This window comes from Agelaius phoeniceus, chromosome 3, assembly GCF_051311805.1.
Source record: "Agelaius phoeniceus isolate bAgePho1 chromosome 3, bAgePho1.hap1, whole genome shotgun sequence".
Taxonomy (NCBI): Eukaryota; Metazoa; Chordata; class Aves; order Passeriformes; family Icteridae; genus Agelaius; species Agelaius phoeniceus.
In genome coordinates this window covers 78,529,083-78,547,167 of record NC_135267.1, presented here as the reverse complement: position 1 = coordinate 78,547,167, position 18,085 = coordinate 78,529,083, and the positions used below count along the sequence as shown (strand labels likewise).

The 18,085-nt window shown below is 34.8% G+C and overlaps 1 protein-coding gene across 9 annotated transcripts in view; it reads left to right on the top strand.

Annotated features, from left to right (window-relative positions):
* The window catches only part of QKI (QKI, KH domain containing RNA binding), a 154,283-nt gene that overhangs the window by 30,128 nt on the left and 106,070 nt on the right, over positions 1-18,085 (top strand). For all 9 annotated transcript variants that reach the window (XR_013181420.1, XM_077175666.1, XM_054630071.2 and 6 more), the window contains exon 2: positions 6,324-6,466. Coding sequence is in view for 8 of the 9 variants with exons in the window: in XM_077175666.1 (XP_077031781.1) it covers positions 6,324-6,466 (143 nt within the window). In the remaining variant the exon portion in view is untranslated. The remainder of the gene's footprint in view (positions 1-6,323; positions 6,467-18,085) is intronic.

Sequence of the window (18,085 nt, the reverse complement as noted above, 5' to 3'; positions counted from 1 at the left end):
CAACTGCCCACAAAAGAAGGAGTTTTGCAGGCTCTTCTTGCGAAAAGAAATGATTGAATTTTGACACCAAGACTGCTGACAAATTGCTGGAAGTGCTGCCCACTTATCATTGGACTGACAGTTTAATCATTGAAAGTGTACTCCTAGATTGAGGAGCAAAAGAGAAGTACCTATAGTTTTCCCAAAGCATTAAAAGATTTAAATTTCGTTGAAATTTGAAATGCAAACACTTATTTTTTCTTTTTTTTTTTTTGTGATGGTCTTGAATGACTTGTGTGCCATAATCTCAGTGGTGGTGTTGAGTACTTCGACGTACTTTTGCATTTCTTCTGAGAAACTTAAGTATCTATTGATCTAGTGGATTAATAGTGTGATGTCACTTTGGTTTTACTTTTAATTTTTTTACAGTAAAAGTTGTATTTAAATTTCGGACCTGCTGTGTCAACAAGATTCTTTTTGTGCAGGGGATAAACTCAGCATGCTACTCATGTTGTAGTTGGAGTGCGTGCACTGTGAATCTTTAGAACGCTTTCAAGAGTGATTATAATTCACTGGTCTTCAGAGATTTTAAGTAAGAGCAGAATATAACAGTCTCCTACTTTCTTTGCTTTTTTCTCTCCATTATTAGTTATATTTTCCATATTTTTTGCAATAATATTGGATGCTGTTTGACACACTGTGTATTAGATAAAACTAACTGGTATCTAGTTGCAGTTATCTGATTAATGGATGATTCTTTAATGGCATATGGAATTGGTTGCCTGTGTGTATAAATCGTGGATCTATATTCAGTGCATTTGGATCCTATGAAGTGCTAATTTTATGTCTGTTATTTTAGTGTCTGTAACCTTTTTTTTCTAGTTTAGGGACTTACCTGATAGCAAAAAAAAAAGGAAAAAATATTTTGTTGCTTAGAAGTTACTCTAAAATGCCTGAAGTGATGACCTAGCAGCAGTTGTGTGCAATAAAAACACTTTGTAAAACCATTCACTTACTGCACACATTTTGTTGCATTAAAAAATACTACACTGCATATTAGTAAAGAATGAGAAGGTGCTTGACTCAGTCAGTCCCTCACTTTCCCCCTCAGTGCAATGCTAAAAGTAGTCTCTGATAGATAGTTATTAGAATTCTTCACTTTTTGCAAAAAGCTATTGTGGAAATACGAAGGCATTATTTGTGCTCAGTGTCATATTCTGTAAGAAAAAAAAAAAAGAATTATTTTTCCCTGTCAAAATACATAAAATTACGCTACATGTAAAAATTTTGATGTTGTTGATATTTTGGGCATAACTTCATTTCTCTGAGAAAGTAGAAAACTGAAACTGATGTTTTATGCATCAGTGAGATCCAAGTACTGTGTAGATTTTTAGCTATATGAACATAGCTGTTATTCTTATCATAACTCTTAAACTTTCAACTTTAAACATTTGCTCCTAACTTTATTATTTTTTCACATGGAAACTAGCTTGTGCCTGAGAATCTTTGAAAGCCTGGTGCTTCACTTGGTTAAGGAAGCATGCCTGCTGGTATTAGAAGATCATTAGTGTTTTGATTAATTCTGCATCTCTTGCTGATTTTGACTATTGGATTGTTCCAGCCCCACTTGCTGTGTATTGTAAAACAATGAATGATAGTTAAGGTGCTCTTCTGTTAGTTTCAGAAATGAAATTCTGTGTGCGTTGATGACTTAACATGGTTTTAGGAAAAAACATAAGCTGAGAGTGGCATCAGTTTAATTCTGTTGAAATGGATGTAGCTAAATTGGAATATTGGAAAATTTATTTTAGTTCTTCAAATTCTTAGTTCTAGCTTAATAAACTACAGTGAGGAATGCATCAATTTAAAAACAGTAAGTCTGCTGCTCTTCCAAAAGATAAAACTTCATAATGTAGAAGAAGCTTTCATGGTGAGAAATAATAAAGCTGTGGCTGCTGGTGATGAAAGGGGTTTGCAAAGTGGTGGGACAGGAAGGATTTGAATCTTTTCAGTGATTTCCTACTTTGAATATTCTTGCAGAATGGTTTATGTAAACCCATTTTATGTTGCAACCCATCAGTCTTAAACACATGTGCAGAGTCTTACTTCCTCTGAAGGAATAATTGACAGCTGAAAATGAGTAAGTTCTTGATGGTGTCTAATGTGATGACAAACACTCACATGAACACTGTTCTTTGTGCATTCTAGGGGGAAGAATACTCTTAAGTTTAATGAAGAGATCAAAACAGTACATATCTGTAGACAGATGTAAGCAGTATGAACAGTATATCCTGCTTCAAAACATATCTTAGAAAGGTATTAGAGAGATTGAAAAATATGCTCTGTAGATAAAGGAAACAAAAGATTGTTACTTGTATAGTTTCAGGGACAGAGGAAGAAAAATGTCCTCTGGACCAGAATGCATGTCATTGCTACCATGGCTAACTAGGTCATGCTGAATTAAGGTGGAACAAGATAAAGATATTAAAACCAGTTTGTCTCTTCGTTTAAAATTATTTCTTCACTATCCTGCTGTGAGCAAGACAAATTTGTCATTTACTGCTAAACTTAGTACTTTGAATGTATAGGCCAAGGGTATTGTTAAAGGTGAATATTGTAGGTTTTGAAATTCTTTGAGTTTCTGCTTTTGCCTACAGTAGAGATGGGAACGTTAATCCTTTAAATGCATTGGCAGAAATCACAGGTTTTAGAGATATGGGGAAGCTGCTGTATGCCTTTGGGGTTTTTTTTTTCAGTCATATCTACTATTATAAGTATCTCTCCTTACTAGCACTCTGTTAGAGTGTTATACAATGTAATTACCACTGCAGCATTAAGACAGAGGTAAAGTACCTAAAACTGTGCTTAGATGTTCGCTTGGAAAGTAAAGCTTTCCTTATTTTTGAATCAGTTGGCTTTCTGTGAGAGGGAAGAATCTAAAGAATTGTAAATGTGAAGGAGCTAAAACTTTATAAATGAACTTGAAAAGTGTGATATCATGAGAGACATACCAAAGAAGCTTTTGGGCATGAGAAGACCTACTTGGTAGTGTGTCAGAAATGTGAAATAAGTCTAAATAAAATACTGTTTCCTTGGCTTTTTTTCTTTAATATGTGAATTCAGTGCTAAAAATAAAAAGGTGTTCTTGGAGGATTTGACCTTCCTACTTTAGCACTGCTCCTCAGATTTTTAGGTATTTTAATGTATTTCAGAACAGAATAAAATGGTACTTGCTGCAGCTTGAGAAAGCAGAGCTTTTATCTCCTCTAATGTGCTGCTGGTGATGCTTTCTGAAACCTTACTAATTCTTGGTAAACTTGAGGGAAGTGCTGAAAATACAGTACCACATAATTCTGTCAATACACATAACTGTCTAAAGTGAGTGGCAAAGTTGCAAGATACTCAAGAGACTGGAATCTTGAATTGGGTGTGATGGAGACCATAAAAGGAAAGTTTATGTCATCAAAATTCAATACTTTGTATGGAGTCTTGTTGAGGCACCAGAGGTGTGATTAAACAAGAGGCAGGTATGTGAGAAAACTGCTGTTAGTCATGAAAAAAAAAAAGTAATCTTGCAGATGTGTAGAAGTATTCAGTAGAATCTGAAAAAACCCAGGAGGCATAGCAAGCAGATAAATTCATGAGTTGTGCATTTGGGAGAACGCTTGTGGTCAGCTGCGCTAGTTTCGTAGGAAGGAAGGAAGATAGGTTGTACTCCATCTGTAGTTAGGAGTGAGAGACAATGGGTGAACTAGAGATTTGATCTGACTATTTTATCATTTAAGCAGTAATCCTTCAGTCTTGTCAAATTTAAGAGAAGTGGAAAGAGAGTTTCGTAGATAATGTGTTGTGCAGAAGTGGAGTTTGGAGACTGGATCAGCAGTTAAAGAAAATGGGAATACATGCCTGTTACTTCATCTCTGGCTGCTGAATATTTCTTCTGAAATATTATACTCTTGGAGAAAGTATCTAAGACAGGAGAGAAAGTAAATTTCCAGGATGCATAAGAAATGGTAGCATTTGAGGAGCTGTAGGTGACTGTCCCTGTCCTGATGCTTGTTACCTTTACTGCTGGCTTGAATGTAGAGAGAGAAAGTACAAACTTACACATGCCAAGAAAACTCAAGTTCAGGTGTCTGGTCCTGTAGTGGAGTTTTCTACTCCACTGAATTGGTAGATGTCTACATTCTCTATAAAGTTTGAGATGTGATAGATAGCTTAAGTTTCACACAAGCTGAAATTGAGGGGTAGTCCTCAAGCCAGCTCTGATACTACCTGTGTGTGTTCTGAATGTCTGACTTTCAAGTGTCATGAATGTGTCATAGGATTATTTGCAAAGGAAAGATTAAAGGAAAAGTTCATTTTCTCCTGTGACGACTATGATATCCAGTGTTAGTGATTGTATTCTGCATGAAAGATGTATTTTAAAAGGAAAATTTTGGTGCGGCTACTCAGTAGCTGCCAACTATAAATAAAAATGACCATGTCGCTACTTAGGCTTCAGTACTTCTACAGACTGCCTAGCTTGTTTCAGTGTAGTGTAAATTAATGGAAAATCTGAAGAGAATGAAAAGGGAACAAAGTATAGTAGTATTTGTTCCAAGAGCTCTGCTAAAGAATTTCTTTATATACTGAAGCCGGTATAAATACTGCTTGTAGTTCTGAGGAATTTGTGCTCATTGCCAAAATTGTCTGTGTAGAAGGAGATGAGGATTTTTCTCCCTTCCATTATGATTATATGGTGACAAAATTTCTGTTCCCCATTGTAAACAGGTGTTAACTACCAAATCATGATACAGTACACATGACTGTGTCAGTTTCCAGCAGAGAAACAACTTGTTCTTGAATATGCATTTGAGAGATGTCTCCTTTCTCATGCTCTCCACCACCCCACAGCTTTTCAGGTGGTGAAATCTCAGCTATTAATCATTTGCCAGAGAAGAAACTGATTATGAAACAGAGGTTATATTAATCTCTTGTCTGCTGCTAGAGTTTCAAGTGACTTCTTCTTTCTGTGGCTTCCTGTATTTAGATGAAAACATAAGATTTCTGGTTTCGGTGTCATGTTTTATTCTGGATGTTTTAAAAGCAGTTGTTGCACTTCTACGTAAAGGACTGGATTTACTGATTGCTTTGTTTACAGCCCATGCTATTGTCAATATTATGCTTTGGGAACAAACCTGTTGAAATGTTAGTTTTTGGTTTGAAACTTGGTCAATACATTAATTTTAAGTAGTTATTCGGTGATACTGAAATAAACTCATTGAGAAGATTTTTACACTATTTGGGACTCCATAAGTTATCAAATGTGAAACTTCTGATTCTTATAGCAGCAATTTAAATACCATGTTCAACAGATATAGAAGTAAAATGTAACTTCTTTTAAATGTCTTTTTTGGTTAAACAAAAGGAAGTTTTGTGCTCATTTTCAGACGGTTATAGCTTAGTGACACTAATGTAGATTTTAATTAAATTACCCATTTTACCTACCTTGTTTGTAACTACTAAACTGCTTCTTCCAAGTAAATACTTCAAGGTGTGAGTAACACAGGTGCAAATGGTAGAAACAGTACTTAAAAGTTTACCCTCAGCACTCCCTGGTGCTCTTGAGGAGTTTTTCATTACTTTGAAATGAAGTAGTAGGGCTTCTGGGTGCACAGAGAGCTTGCCCAGGTCTCTGATAACACACTTGACTTTGTTATTTTTGTTGTCTCTTTGAGGGTAGGCAGTAGAACAATATCTACCAGTTTGTTGTCACACCATGTGTACATGAGCTGCGCCATTAAGTTGTCCTATTTCCCATAGCTAAAAGATGTTCCATTTAATTTCCAAGCTATAGTTAATCCCATAACTAGCAAAATACTGCATAGATGCATTTTTCTTTTTTTTTAATGTTTGGCACAGATTTCTATATTTCTATTTTTTGTGCTTTCTAGCTGCTTTATTATTTAAAAAAACATAAAAGAACTGTTTTTATACACCTTATAAATGATGTGAGCAATCTTGTAAGTGTTTTGAGGAGGTGCATGTAATTTTTACATCAATAGCTGAATTCCATAAACAGGATGAGTAGGCAGCAAATTTATGGACATGAAAGACATATGAAGATGGGTGCTGCAATTAAAAAAAAAAACCAAAAAAAACCAAAACCAGATGTAAAACCCCCAAACAAAGGAGAAGAAAAAAGACAAAACCAGAGCAGATTTTTCAGCTACTATGATGTTCATGAGAAGAGGAAGAAAATGGCATTGAGATTTGGGAAATAATAAAAAGAGAAGATTTTTCATGTTGGATTATAATTTGTTACTGTATTTAATGCCTAATATACGTTTTTCCCCCCACAGAAATTAGCAGAGTACGGAAAGACATGTATAACGACACATTAAATGGTAGTACGGAGAAGAGAAGTGCAGAATTACCAGATGCTGTGGGACCTATTGTACAGTTACAAGAGAAACTATATGTGCCTGTAAAAGAATATCCAGATGTAAGTATATCTTTTTAGTCCCTAAATAATTTTTTGATCCTTGTGGTCGTCTTTAAATGTAAATTTCATGTGATGCTACCCTTGGATCACGCTGAGTTGCTTTGGATACTAGGGAATCAGTGTATGTTCCCCTTTGCTTGATTTGCAGTGAGTGTGAGTGGAAGAAGGTTGTGTTAAATACCAAACTAGTATGGATTGTTAAACCTTAGATGTAAGATCCTAATTATCTTGTTCATTCAGTGTTTGCCATCCTGAGACACTTGTGAAGTGAATTTTAGAAGGAAAGTAGTTCTTGGGATGGTGCTTTTTTCTTGGTGTGTCTCTTAAGTCAGCTGCAGAATGCTTTGGAGCCCTTTAAAGACCTTTTGGAGACTGTACTTAGTCTCAATTACTATTTGTCCCATACCTGTGTAACCAGTTCTGTTGCTTATAGAAGTGTCTTTATCTCAGGGTTGGTTGTCCTGTCCTCTCCTCTTTCCCCACCCTGCTTTAGCAAAACTCTTTGCTTGCCTGTCAATATTGTGCACTCCATGGGGTGTTCTGTTCCACTGTGCACTTACCTTCTGAAAGAGAATGTTTTGAATTTATCTAATCTGAAGTGTTTCTAAAAACTACTTGGGAAGAACAGTCCTTTCAAAATATACCAATCTACCCCAACTACCTCCAACTGTTTTCATTGATCAGTGACAAAATAAGAAACCACGTTATTCTTTCCAGATAGAATTTACAGGTTCTGTTGCAGTAGAGGAGTGCAGGGTCCAAGTAAGGAATTTGCACATTAAAGTGATATAAAGTGGAAGAAAGTACAGAACCGCAAAAATGGAGGTAACACTTGTGTATTTCTGTGGCTTTTCTTTGTATGCTTAATTAGATTAAGCTCTCCAAATGGATTTTATTATTTCAGTTGCTGTTTAGAACATACAGGCCTCTAAATAAATCTCACTGTGCCACGTTCCATTAATAAAATTAAGTGCAAGTCCTTACTCAGAACTCAATACTTAGACAAATATCTTTTCTCCCTTTTCAAGTTTTCATGTTGTTTTGTTTTGGCTTAAAATACCTGTATTGGAAAAAGTCTTTGGGAAAAGGAATTTGCATTGGCCTAAGGACATCTCTTTCCTCTTGTATTGCATTTTTCTTCCAAATTAAACATATGTGTGTCTGTATACATCTGTGTATGTGCATACATGTCCCCTCACCAAAACCAGTAATTCTTTCGAAACTCCTCAGTGTTACAGATTTTTGAGAGCAATTGTCCTATGCAGTTGTTCCACAGAGCCATGTAAGTAGCTCTGGACTTAATACCTCCAGATATCTTAGAATTATATTGCTTAGTGGCTTTTTAAAACATTTCTTAGTTATTGAAATACTGGTTTTATAACTTGACAGTGTATTCTTTGTGAAGAGTTGCCAAAGATTTTGTTATAGTTTCTACAGAGCTTGATGTCTGCTGTACAAGGATTGAAAGAAAAAGTGTTGGATTTCCCTTAACTATTAAGCTGCTGTTCTAGAAATCAAGGTTTAGTAGCTTAGGTCTTCACTGCCAGTTAATTGTCAAATACAGTGTAAATGAGCAGGAAAGAGTTTGTCTCTAGTTTCTGACAAAGAAATGATTTCACTAGCTACTGCTAGCTCTTTGTTTGCTTTTAGAAGAACGGCCTTGAAGTGGTCCCTAATTTATTTTAATAAACCCTTAGGCATTCGGAAGTTGGAGAAGCTTGTGATTTGTGTGCATGTGACCCGGAATAAAAAGGCTGTTGGCTCTTGTGAGATGATGTGAAGTGTGTGCTAGAAAATGGGGAGCTCCTGCTGCTGTGATGGGACCTGGTAGTTCAGGCTTCACCGAGGAGCCAAGCCCCGTGTTCTCTGTGTGCTCCTGTATTTGTTCATTGCTACTTGGAATGGGATCTGCCCAACCTTAATAATTGGTTAATCAACTAGACTATACCACTACCTACAAATAAAAAGCTGTAATTCAGTATGTAGGCCATTTCTAAAATCTTGCTGCAAGTTAGATATTAAGTAACCTGCATTGAATTCAGGCTAGCACAGCATTTAGAAGGTCTGGAGTACAGTGATTCCAACTTACTAAAAAAAAAAAAGTGTAAAATTCACGGATAAGTACTAATTTCACCAGTGAAGGTAAATTTGTGTGTAAAGAGAGAAGTTGTTACCTGCGAGAATTTTCACAACAGTATATGAAACTTCTTACTCATATTCAGCAGTTAATTTAGCTGTTACCAGATATAGGAAAGACATCCTGTATAGACTATGAGAGTGAGTTTCTCAACAGGTTCTGTTGAGAATAGTTTCTCAGATAAAACTAGTTGATTCTTTCTATTGCCCTAATTTTCTTCTAACTGACTGTCTTGTATGCATTACAAAGATATAAAGTTGGATAAACCTAAAGTTGCTCAAAGAAAAGTGACCAGAAACTGGTTTTCTGATGTATATTTAATAATATTTTTACTAAGAGAAATTTAAAAAAAAATCAGCAAAATGTTAGGATGCTCTAATAAGCTTTTGTTATGGTAAATATTTTTGACTTAGAATTTTGAGGATATTGGTTGGTTGACTGTAGTGAATGCTGCGTAGTACTATAGTGCCATTTTGTGCACAGAATCCTAAGTTACTTGTGATGCATAAAAATAATGGTCTAGTTAAAGCATAAGTTTTAACAAACATGCTTTATATATGTGTATATATAAACATACACAAAAGATGAAACAGTAAATTTTCTTAGCCTGCATCACTTTGATATTACTGTTTTACTGTGCTTTGGTTATCCACACAAAATAAGAATCTATAAACTTAAAAGCTAAAGGAAATCTATAAAATCCCCTGAAGGCTCCTAATTTTTTTTTGTACTAGTGCATATTGAGTATTTTTAATCTAATATTTATTTGAAGGCCATAGTTAATGCAAGGTTCAACTTGCCAAAAAATTAATTGACTGAAACAGCCTGTAGTTTTTAAATGCTGACTGTGCAGAGTCTGAATTTCTGCTTCTGTACTAGTAAGTGGAAGATACACAAAAATCTTGCTAGGCAAGAATTCATTTTCTTTGTGTGTTGTATTAATAAGGAGATTTTTTCCATTATGTAGTCACAGTCTGATAAATTGTGTAACTTCTGGGATGGTCTCCTTTGTGGCACATTTTTTTTCATAGGAAGTTACTGTTATGCAATTGGGTCTATTTGTATTGTTTTCTTCTAGCACCCTTGAAAGGTGTTTAAACTTTATAGAAATTTTAGTATTAAAACTGAGATTCTTAGCTTTTCTGAACCATGTATATATGCTCCTGAAACTTGAGAGAGTACTTTTGCAGAAGGCACCCAAGAAATGAAATTCCATTAATTGTCCATATTTTGCCCTTAAGTTAAACGTGAGTTCTCTAAAGAGTAATATTTGTACTCTCATGTAAGTCTTTGGTGTTACAGTTTGAAGACATTTCCAATTCATGGAGAAATAACTTCCATCAGAATTTTAAAAAGTAAGAAGAAAAGATGTCAGAGAAATTGATGAGCTCCTAAGAAGCAGAACAATGGAGGATAAGCTATTGTTTGTGGGTGAATAGTTAAAAGTCTTTAGCATTTCTTATGCTTCAGATAAATGATTAATTTTCTCAAATTTCCCTAGAGAGATGAGACCAAACTTTCTGCCTGATATCAATTTAAACAGTTCTTGGAATTAGTACCTACAAATGTTGAACTGAATAAATGTTTTTTTTTCTATTATAATCATGGCTTTATTATTAATAAGTACCCTGTTCTTTCTGATTAATGTGAAATTCTCTGTTGGAACTCTTCTGTGCCTCTTCAGTAAAAATGTAAGAACTCAGTAATTATCGCATCTAAAGTAGCGTGTCCTTTGAGTATACTGCAGCTCAAAGGGCAGCAGTGATAAACAGCTTGTGCATTCTTCCTGACCATTTTAGTTAAAGCTGTTTAATTAGTACAACACAACCATCAACACAGGGACTCATTTTACTATGGGGAACTTACTGACAAAGTGTTTAAATCCTTTTTCAATTTGTAATATCAGCGTTTAATAGCATGCCTAATATGGATTAGGAAAATGATAACATCTTATTTATTTATTGTTCTGATTATTTTACTTAAGCTTTTCACTCCCTAGTGGTAAACAGGGAAGGAAGCTAAAAGACTAGGCTTTATTTACCCTTGCAATTTGAAGGAAAGAGAGAATATAACTGATCACTGTACATAAACTTGGGATACAGAATAATGGCGGGGCCGAGGGAAGATTTGGAAAATGGTCAGCTACTGATGAAAGTACAAATGTATATGAAGATACTAAAGTAGTTTGATTGCTAATTTTCAGTCTTAGTAGGGTCATTGGAAAAGCATTTTAATGGAAGTAATGGGAACAAAGAATTTCATTTTGATTTTGAACTTTATGTATTAATGAGAGGCCTTATGCGCTCTGGTTGTGCATGGTAAGGATATGAATTGAGAAAGGGCCCCTTTGTTTAGATGCTGTTAAAATGGAGACATGCCTTAATATCAGTATGAAGATTTTTTTTTTACCCCCTCTATCTAATGTTTTATTAGATATCCTTCCATTACTCACCATCTGAATCACCTTTTGATGGGTTTTCTTTTAATTTTTTTGAACCATGCTAAACACTCAATAGCTGGTTTGGGGGATTTGGGGTTTGTTGTTTTTTGGATGGGTGTTTTAGTTTTGGGGTTTTTTGATGCAGGATGACATATGTTGTCATAATTTAATTCATAGATAAGCTGGTCAAATCTCCAGAGCACGTTTGTACATGAGGCAAAAGGATGGAACACAGTCTAAAATACATTGGAATTAAAAATCCTGTCCTTTAGTCCCTTACAGTAATCTCGCAGGCTGAGCAGCAGCTCAGCATTACCAATTAACTTGCTCCATATCTCCATTATTTTTTCCCTCTTAAACTCTTGAAGAATTTAGTGGAATTAAGTCAGGTGATTGCCTTGTCATTTATCTGTTAATGTTCTTCTTCCCATTTTATTCTTAATATTTTTGCTGTTTGCAAATCCTGTGGTCTTTCTGTGTGTGTAAATAAAAAGAAATGGAAGGTGGAATGGAAGTAAGAGAGGTAAAGTAAGAGCTTAGTAAGTAGTATTTGCTTTGGTGATGTTCCCCTTAATATATTTCAAAGTAAATTTAGAAATCTGGGAGAAGAAATGAATTGTACTTGGTAGTGCTAGGAAAGCTGAACATATTTGTTAGGACACCATGTTTTTATGTTGATGCTTGTATTAGTAATGTCTTTAAATTAGTATCATAATATTAAACTCCTAGTTTTATATGCATTTTGATACACATGCCATGTACAGCATGTGTATGACACTCCCTGAAGCATGCAGTGGAATTTTTTCTTTTTTAATCAGTATACAGGTCCAGCTTGTACCCTTGTAAGGGTAGGAGTCCCCTAATCTGACATTAACAGCTGCTGCTAGACGTTTGGGTGCCTCTCTTCTAAATGGATGAAGAAGACTGTGTGTATATGGGGAAGCCAAGTACAAAAGGAGAATGGTAGTCTAGAAAATCAGTCTAAATAGTTTGAAGATACCTGTTACTTTTCTGTGGATGAAATGACTAAAATGATTCTAATAAATTAATTATATTGAAAATGTTTAACTGTGGGAATTGCACAATTTGAGGTTGCAAAGGAAGTGCCCAGTGGAACTTCCTGAAATAGATCTAGCAGTCAACATCCATCGTGATTGGTTTTGCTCCTGTAGTGCCTTTCATTTTAGCTCATCCCATTTTCTGTGCAGTCAGGCTTTCACTGGGCAATCTCTTAGCTCTTGCAAGACTTAAGTCTAGGAGAGCTGGGTGCAAATACAAGTAATAGAAGGTCAGCTGTGAGGCAGGTATTTGTGACATACTGATTTTGTTTTGTTTTATATTTGTGGGTTTTTTTCAGTCTGTTCTTTGAAATGTTTATTTTAGGAAAGAAGGATGTTTTACAGAGATGAGGATGTGCTTCAGCATGATATTTTTGCTTGCTTTTGTGAGGTCAGGTACTCTTGGGTACACCTGCTGAACTTGTTGGTAGTTTTTTGTGAATTAATGTCCTGTGTGCTTTAACTTGGATTGGAGACTGCAGTAAACATGGAAATACATAGAGTAAGTGCTGAAACAATACTTAACAGAGCAAGGTAGTGCTTGTGTTTAAAACACATAGGTGAATTTACAAATTACTGTTTAGACATCAGAATCCTTAATAGTTGTACTTTGTTACTCAAAGTTAGGAGCTTCCTTCTGCTTTAGAGAGTGGAAACAGACTCCTGAAAGATAGGGGATTTGAGAGGCACAGTGTTTTAAGGAAGGAGGAAATACAGAGAGAAAAACCCTTTATTGAGGATTATTTCCCCCCCTCTGATTAGCTGACAAAAGGAGAATTATAGCACTAAGCTGTAATACTTTCCCCAGAAACTTAACCTGGCAATTATAGTACCATGCTGTCTTCACCCCCTCCCCCTGCAGTGGTCAGTCAGCTTTTGACACATATATTAAATATTTCTTCCTTTTTAGCAGCTCTGTAGTTTAGGTATTACTGTTAGTATAGTCAGAATTTTATGGAGTTGCCCTTGCAAAAGTAATTTGATGCTTTCTAGTCAGAGGACAGCATGAGTTTGGTAACTTCATATGGATAGGTCACTGAAATGCAAGTCTTAGCTACTTGTGTTTGCTCTGTGTTTTGCTGGGATAAGATGGCACATATCTATACTATTTAAAATAGTTTTGAGTTCCAGTCAGAATACCAGCTTTTCTTTGTATCTCTCATAAATCATATGCTTAGGTAAAAATCAATTTACATGCCCTCAGTGGTAAAAGGTCTATTGTTTGTTACTAGATTAAATCTGCCCACAAACCTTGAAGGTGCATATTAATTTGAAGGAAAAAAGAATAAGTTGCCTTTTGAGCAACATGGTTGAGTTTTTTTTGAACAGGTGTGCTGTTTTGATATTATGCTATTTCTGAAGTTACTAATGCATTTAAAAGTGTACATCAGTTGTCAAGGAAAAGTTTTCAGTGTAATGCTGCATCTATAGCATTTATTTCTGATCTGAATTTGTTCCATATTTCAAAAGAATAGAGTTGTTTTGTTCCTTATACATGTCTCATTAATGTTGATCACTTGGTTGTCTTATATATTTCTTGAGGGGCAGATAGTACACAAATCCAGCTTTGGGAATAAACTTTCCTTTTATTTACTTCCTTTTTTCATGTTTTGTTTCATTGCTTGAGAATGCCTTGGTTTGGAATGTTGGATTTAAAATAAAACACTGATGCTATGTCAAGAGGTGTCTTATGAGATTCAGAGTCTCTGTAGCTGTAGTATGGATCTACTTAATCTATGAAATTAGTCTCTGCTATTTTTTAATGCTAATAAGAACACTAGTTGAACACTGTTGTTTAATTTCAGTCACTTGGCATAATACTAATTCAGTTCTAAGCTTTTATATGTTTATTTTCTCTTTAAGAGCAGTTTCTAATAGTGAATTCTGTGAAGGCACTGATTCCTTTTGAAATTTGCTGCACTACTTTGAAACTGAGTGAATTCTTTTTCTTTTCAATACACTTGGTAATCTAAGAGAAATAATTTTGCTTGATGAAGAGCCAGTTACTTTTTACACCTTATTTGCATTCAGTTCTCTCTCATTATATCGTATAGCGCTTTTTCTCTTCAGGAAAGCTTATGCACCTGTCCTAATCGTGTACATTCATCCACCCAACACTTCAGTTGCTTGGGTTGATTACTGCATTTTCAGAACCTTTCTGTCTCTTTAGAGTACTGATGTAAGCTTGATCGATATCTCTGAGCTGTGTGGTGTATAAACACTCAGAGCATACTGACCCAAAAATTCGAGTTCCTTCAATTGCTAATGTTGTGATCTGTGGTGTCAGAGGACACTGAGGGCTCTGCCCTGTGGTCAGTGATAGTGCTTGTTTTGGGAAGATTATCAATTAAATTGTGGTTTGAAGTTGTCTTAAATATGCAGCAGTTTAACAGATTATTTTTTTTCCTGTGAAGCACAGGTGGTCTAAAAATGTGAATGGTGCATTAAATAGGTGTCTCTGTATTGCTGTTCCATCTGGAAATGACCTGTTGTTATACTGCTAATGTATTTAAGTACTGATGGTAATGAATATATTACTCAAATCAACATCTTAAATGTCTGGGTCATAATACTTAACCTAATTGCTTGAATTTTATAATTTGAACTTACTTGAGAGTTTGATTACCTTTTCTTAAAAAAAAATGTTACTTGCATTAAAAGTAAAGCAAAATTGATGTCATTCAACACAAGTACTCAAATAGTACATCTTGGGCTTCAACGTCTTTTGATTTTTTTCAAATTATTCTAGTCATAATAATATTTTGCACATCTTTTTTTCTTCCACAAGTGCAAATGTTGCCCTTAAGACTGGAAAAATTGTAAACAATGGCCTTTGAGTCTTTGTGAAGGACTACACTTCTTTCTGTGAATCAGCTGAAGGGCAAGCTAAAAGCAAAAGAGATGTGAAACTCTGGCTTTGTAATATGGGGCTGGAACATATGAATCTCTAAATCCTAAGTCACTATAGAAAGACAGGCTGACATGAAGCACATCTCAAAGCCTTATGATATAACTCTTTCTTCTGCAGTTTCTCCTGTGATAAATATGGGGTAGTTCCTCTTCTGTTGCAGTGATGTTGGTCATCACAGAACTGTAAGAAGTGGTAGTACCCATCTCCTTACTTAAAAATCACAGAGTAAAAGGCAGAAGTTAGTTAAGACTAAAGCCTGAATGTAGCAATTGTTGATAAGCTGCTCTTTTAGTAGTGTTGTAATTGTAGATATTTAGGATAATAGATTCAATATGACTTGATATCCAAAGGTGCTGCTATCACTGTATTACTGGGCTGTAATACTGCTGCTCTCAGTGCTTGATGCTGGCTGAAGCACAGAACTCTGTAGTGCTCATGTTGTGGGGCTTGTACCCTTAAATGCTTCCAACAAGTTGGGAGCTTTTTAAGATGTTTCAGGTGCTTTTCAGTTTCCACACATTTGTCTTTTTATGTATTGTATTCTTACAGTTAGAACACAGACTTAAGGTTTGCTAAGGGCTTTTAGCAGAAGTCATTTAGAGCAAACAAGGCAGATTAGACCTTAAAACACTAAAGGAAATACTGAGCTGTCTTCAGGGTTTCTGACCTGTTCTGCAAATTTAGGTGTGAAATTTGCAAGTTTACTGATTATGGCAGCTGTAAATATATAAAGAAGACTTTTTGTAACATTTCCAGTAGGTGAATGGAGTTACTAGTTTAATTTTTCACTTCAGATATGGTTAACACTGAGAAGCCTATCTTTTTCTTTTTTTTTTTACAAGAAATACTTGTACAACAGCAAAAAGGCATTGACAGTTTCTAATCTTTTTTTTACACCTGATTGAAGTATATCATTTAAGGTCTGTAGTAGAATGAGAAATGCTACCAGTTAGATAATCCTACTGGGTTTTGTTCTAAATTTTGGAAGGGGGATTTCTTTTGTTTTGATGACACAATTTAAAATTACTTTCTCTGATGTGTTTCATTATTTTCATGGAATGAAATTCTAGACCTAGTTTGGTAAATAAACCCGTAATGAATGTGAAGTAGTATAAACTGTATATGAAGCTATGACTAAGCGTGATGTTTATTTAGAAAGTGAGGTTTTATAGTTCTGCTTGTGAAATACAGGAAGTATTTTCAATATATTTAATGATAGAAATAGGTGCTTCAGAATTTGATTTGTCTTAAATGAGGTAAGAATTCTGATTCAGTTTCCCCTATGAAGGGGAAAATTCAGCTTGTTTCACTATAGAGCTCCTAGTCTATGAATGAGACTGCAGTTGTTACAATTTCTCAAATGTGTGTAAAATTTCAAGGAGCAAAGCAAAAATTATTTAATATTGGCTCTGATTATAAATTGCAATTTAGTCAGCTAAATTAAGCAATTAAAATCAGTCGTATGAATGAAAAGCATGTTTATGTTTAGGAATGTTAAACACCTTACTTTCTCACTCACTCCAGCAGCTTGATAAACTGCATTTTTTCCCAAAGTATGTTGCTTGAATATGGAAACTTTCATCACAGCTCTAATTGGTAAGGCCTATCTTTAACCACAAAACAATACTATGCATCTTTATCATGGGATTTAGTTGCTTGGTGAGATGTTTTACTGCTTTATTTTTAACTTTGCTTATGAAAGAGTGCTATTATGGAGATTAAAATAGTAATTGCTATTTATATAGTACTGCATTGAGGTCTTCTGATTTGGAAGTGTGCAATTTCTGTTTCCTCTCTTCCCATCTTCCAAGGTGGCAAATAAATACATTTTTGCAGCATAGAATTATAAAAGACTGAATAATTCAGTGTAAAATCTATTGCCTTAAAGGGATGAAGAACTTTGTCTAAAGTTCCAGTCACTAATAAAATAAAATGGTTACTGAGCACCTCTTCTTTGCGTAAACCTGAGTATAACCTCAAAGCCTGTTTCTGCAAAGTCAGTTTTTCCTTTTGAGAGGAGGAAAAGCAGCTGCATTTATCTGGTAAATTGAAAAAGAGAATAATGTCCCTTATGTACAAGAATTCCATTTCTTCTTAGAAAGAAGATTTCAATTTCTTCTTAGCATTTTTAACTATAGTATCACTATCTGCAATGGTGCTCTAACTTAAATGTGTCTTTCTCAGTTCTAATTACTGAGAAATTGAAGTAGTCTACAGCTAAATTGCCAGCTTTAAGTGCCTTGGGTAATGTCATATGTAGTCACATCTAATTAAAAGGTATTATTATGGAAATTAGTTGTTGGACTGTATATCCTGAGGATCCTTTGTTACTGGAATATGAGTTTAATGATGTAAACTGAGGCTTAGAGGGCACTGCTGGATCCTATGGTTAGGCTTGGAGACCGATTTACACACAGCACAACTTGTTAATTCTCTAGATAAATGTGTCACGATTCCCAAGTAGAGCATGGAATTGAACAATTTTTACTCATCTCCTGGTGTTATTGAAACTGATGTCTTGTCACTGTTCTGAAAACCTCATCTTAGTGAATAGGATGAAACAGATTATTCACTATCTCGCGTAAGCATGCCTACTGTTAGATTGTTCACAGGATCTGATTTCCTGAGAGAGTTTCTGTTAACAATCTTTCAATTACTGTTTAAAGGGTTTTATGACCACTTAAAAGAGGGAACTACCAAACTGTTCTGTGGGCCTTTAAATAATTGCAAATGGGAATCTAATGATAACAGAGATTCCCATTTTAAAACCATGAAATTGTTAATTTGTCTATCTTTACAGCTTTCTCACTTATGTTGATAATTCTAAGCAATTTAAAATCCAATTATTTCCAAAATACGACAGTAATTAGATTAGTGTTTTTACATGAACAGAACATGTAGCATAAAAAAATCATTTTGAGGGATATTATTTTAGTTATTTGAAGTGGAATTGAAACTACCCAATTAAAATTCTCTTTAAACTTGTGGCATGAGGAAAAGGTTTAATGTTAAAACCAGTATTAAATGGAAAGGAAATGTGACTTTAGTTTATATTATAATGTACAAAAAATAT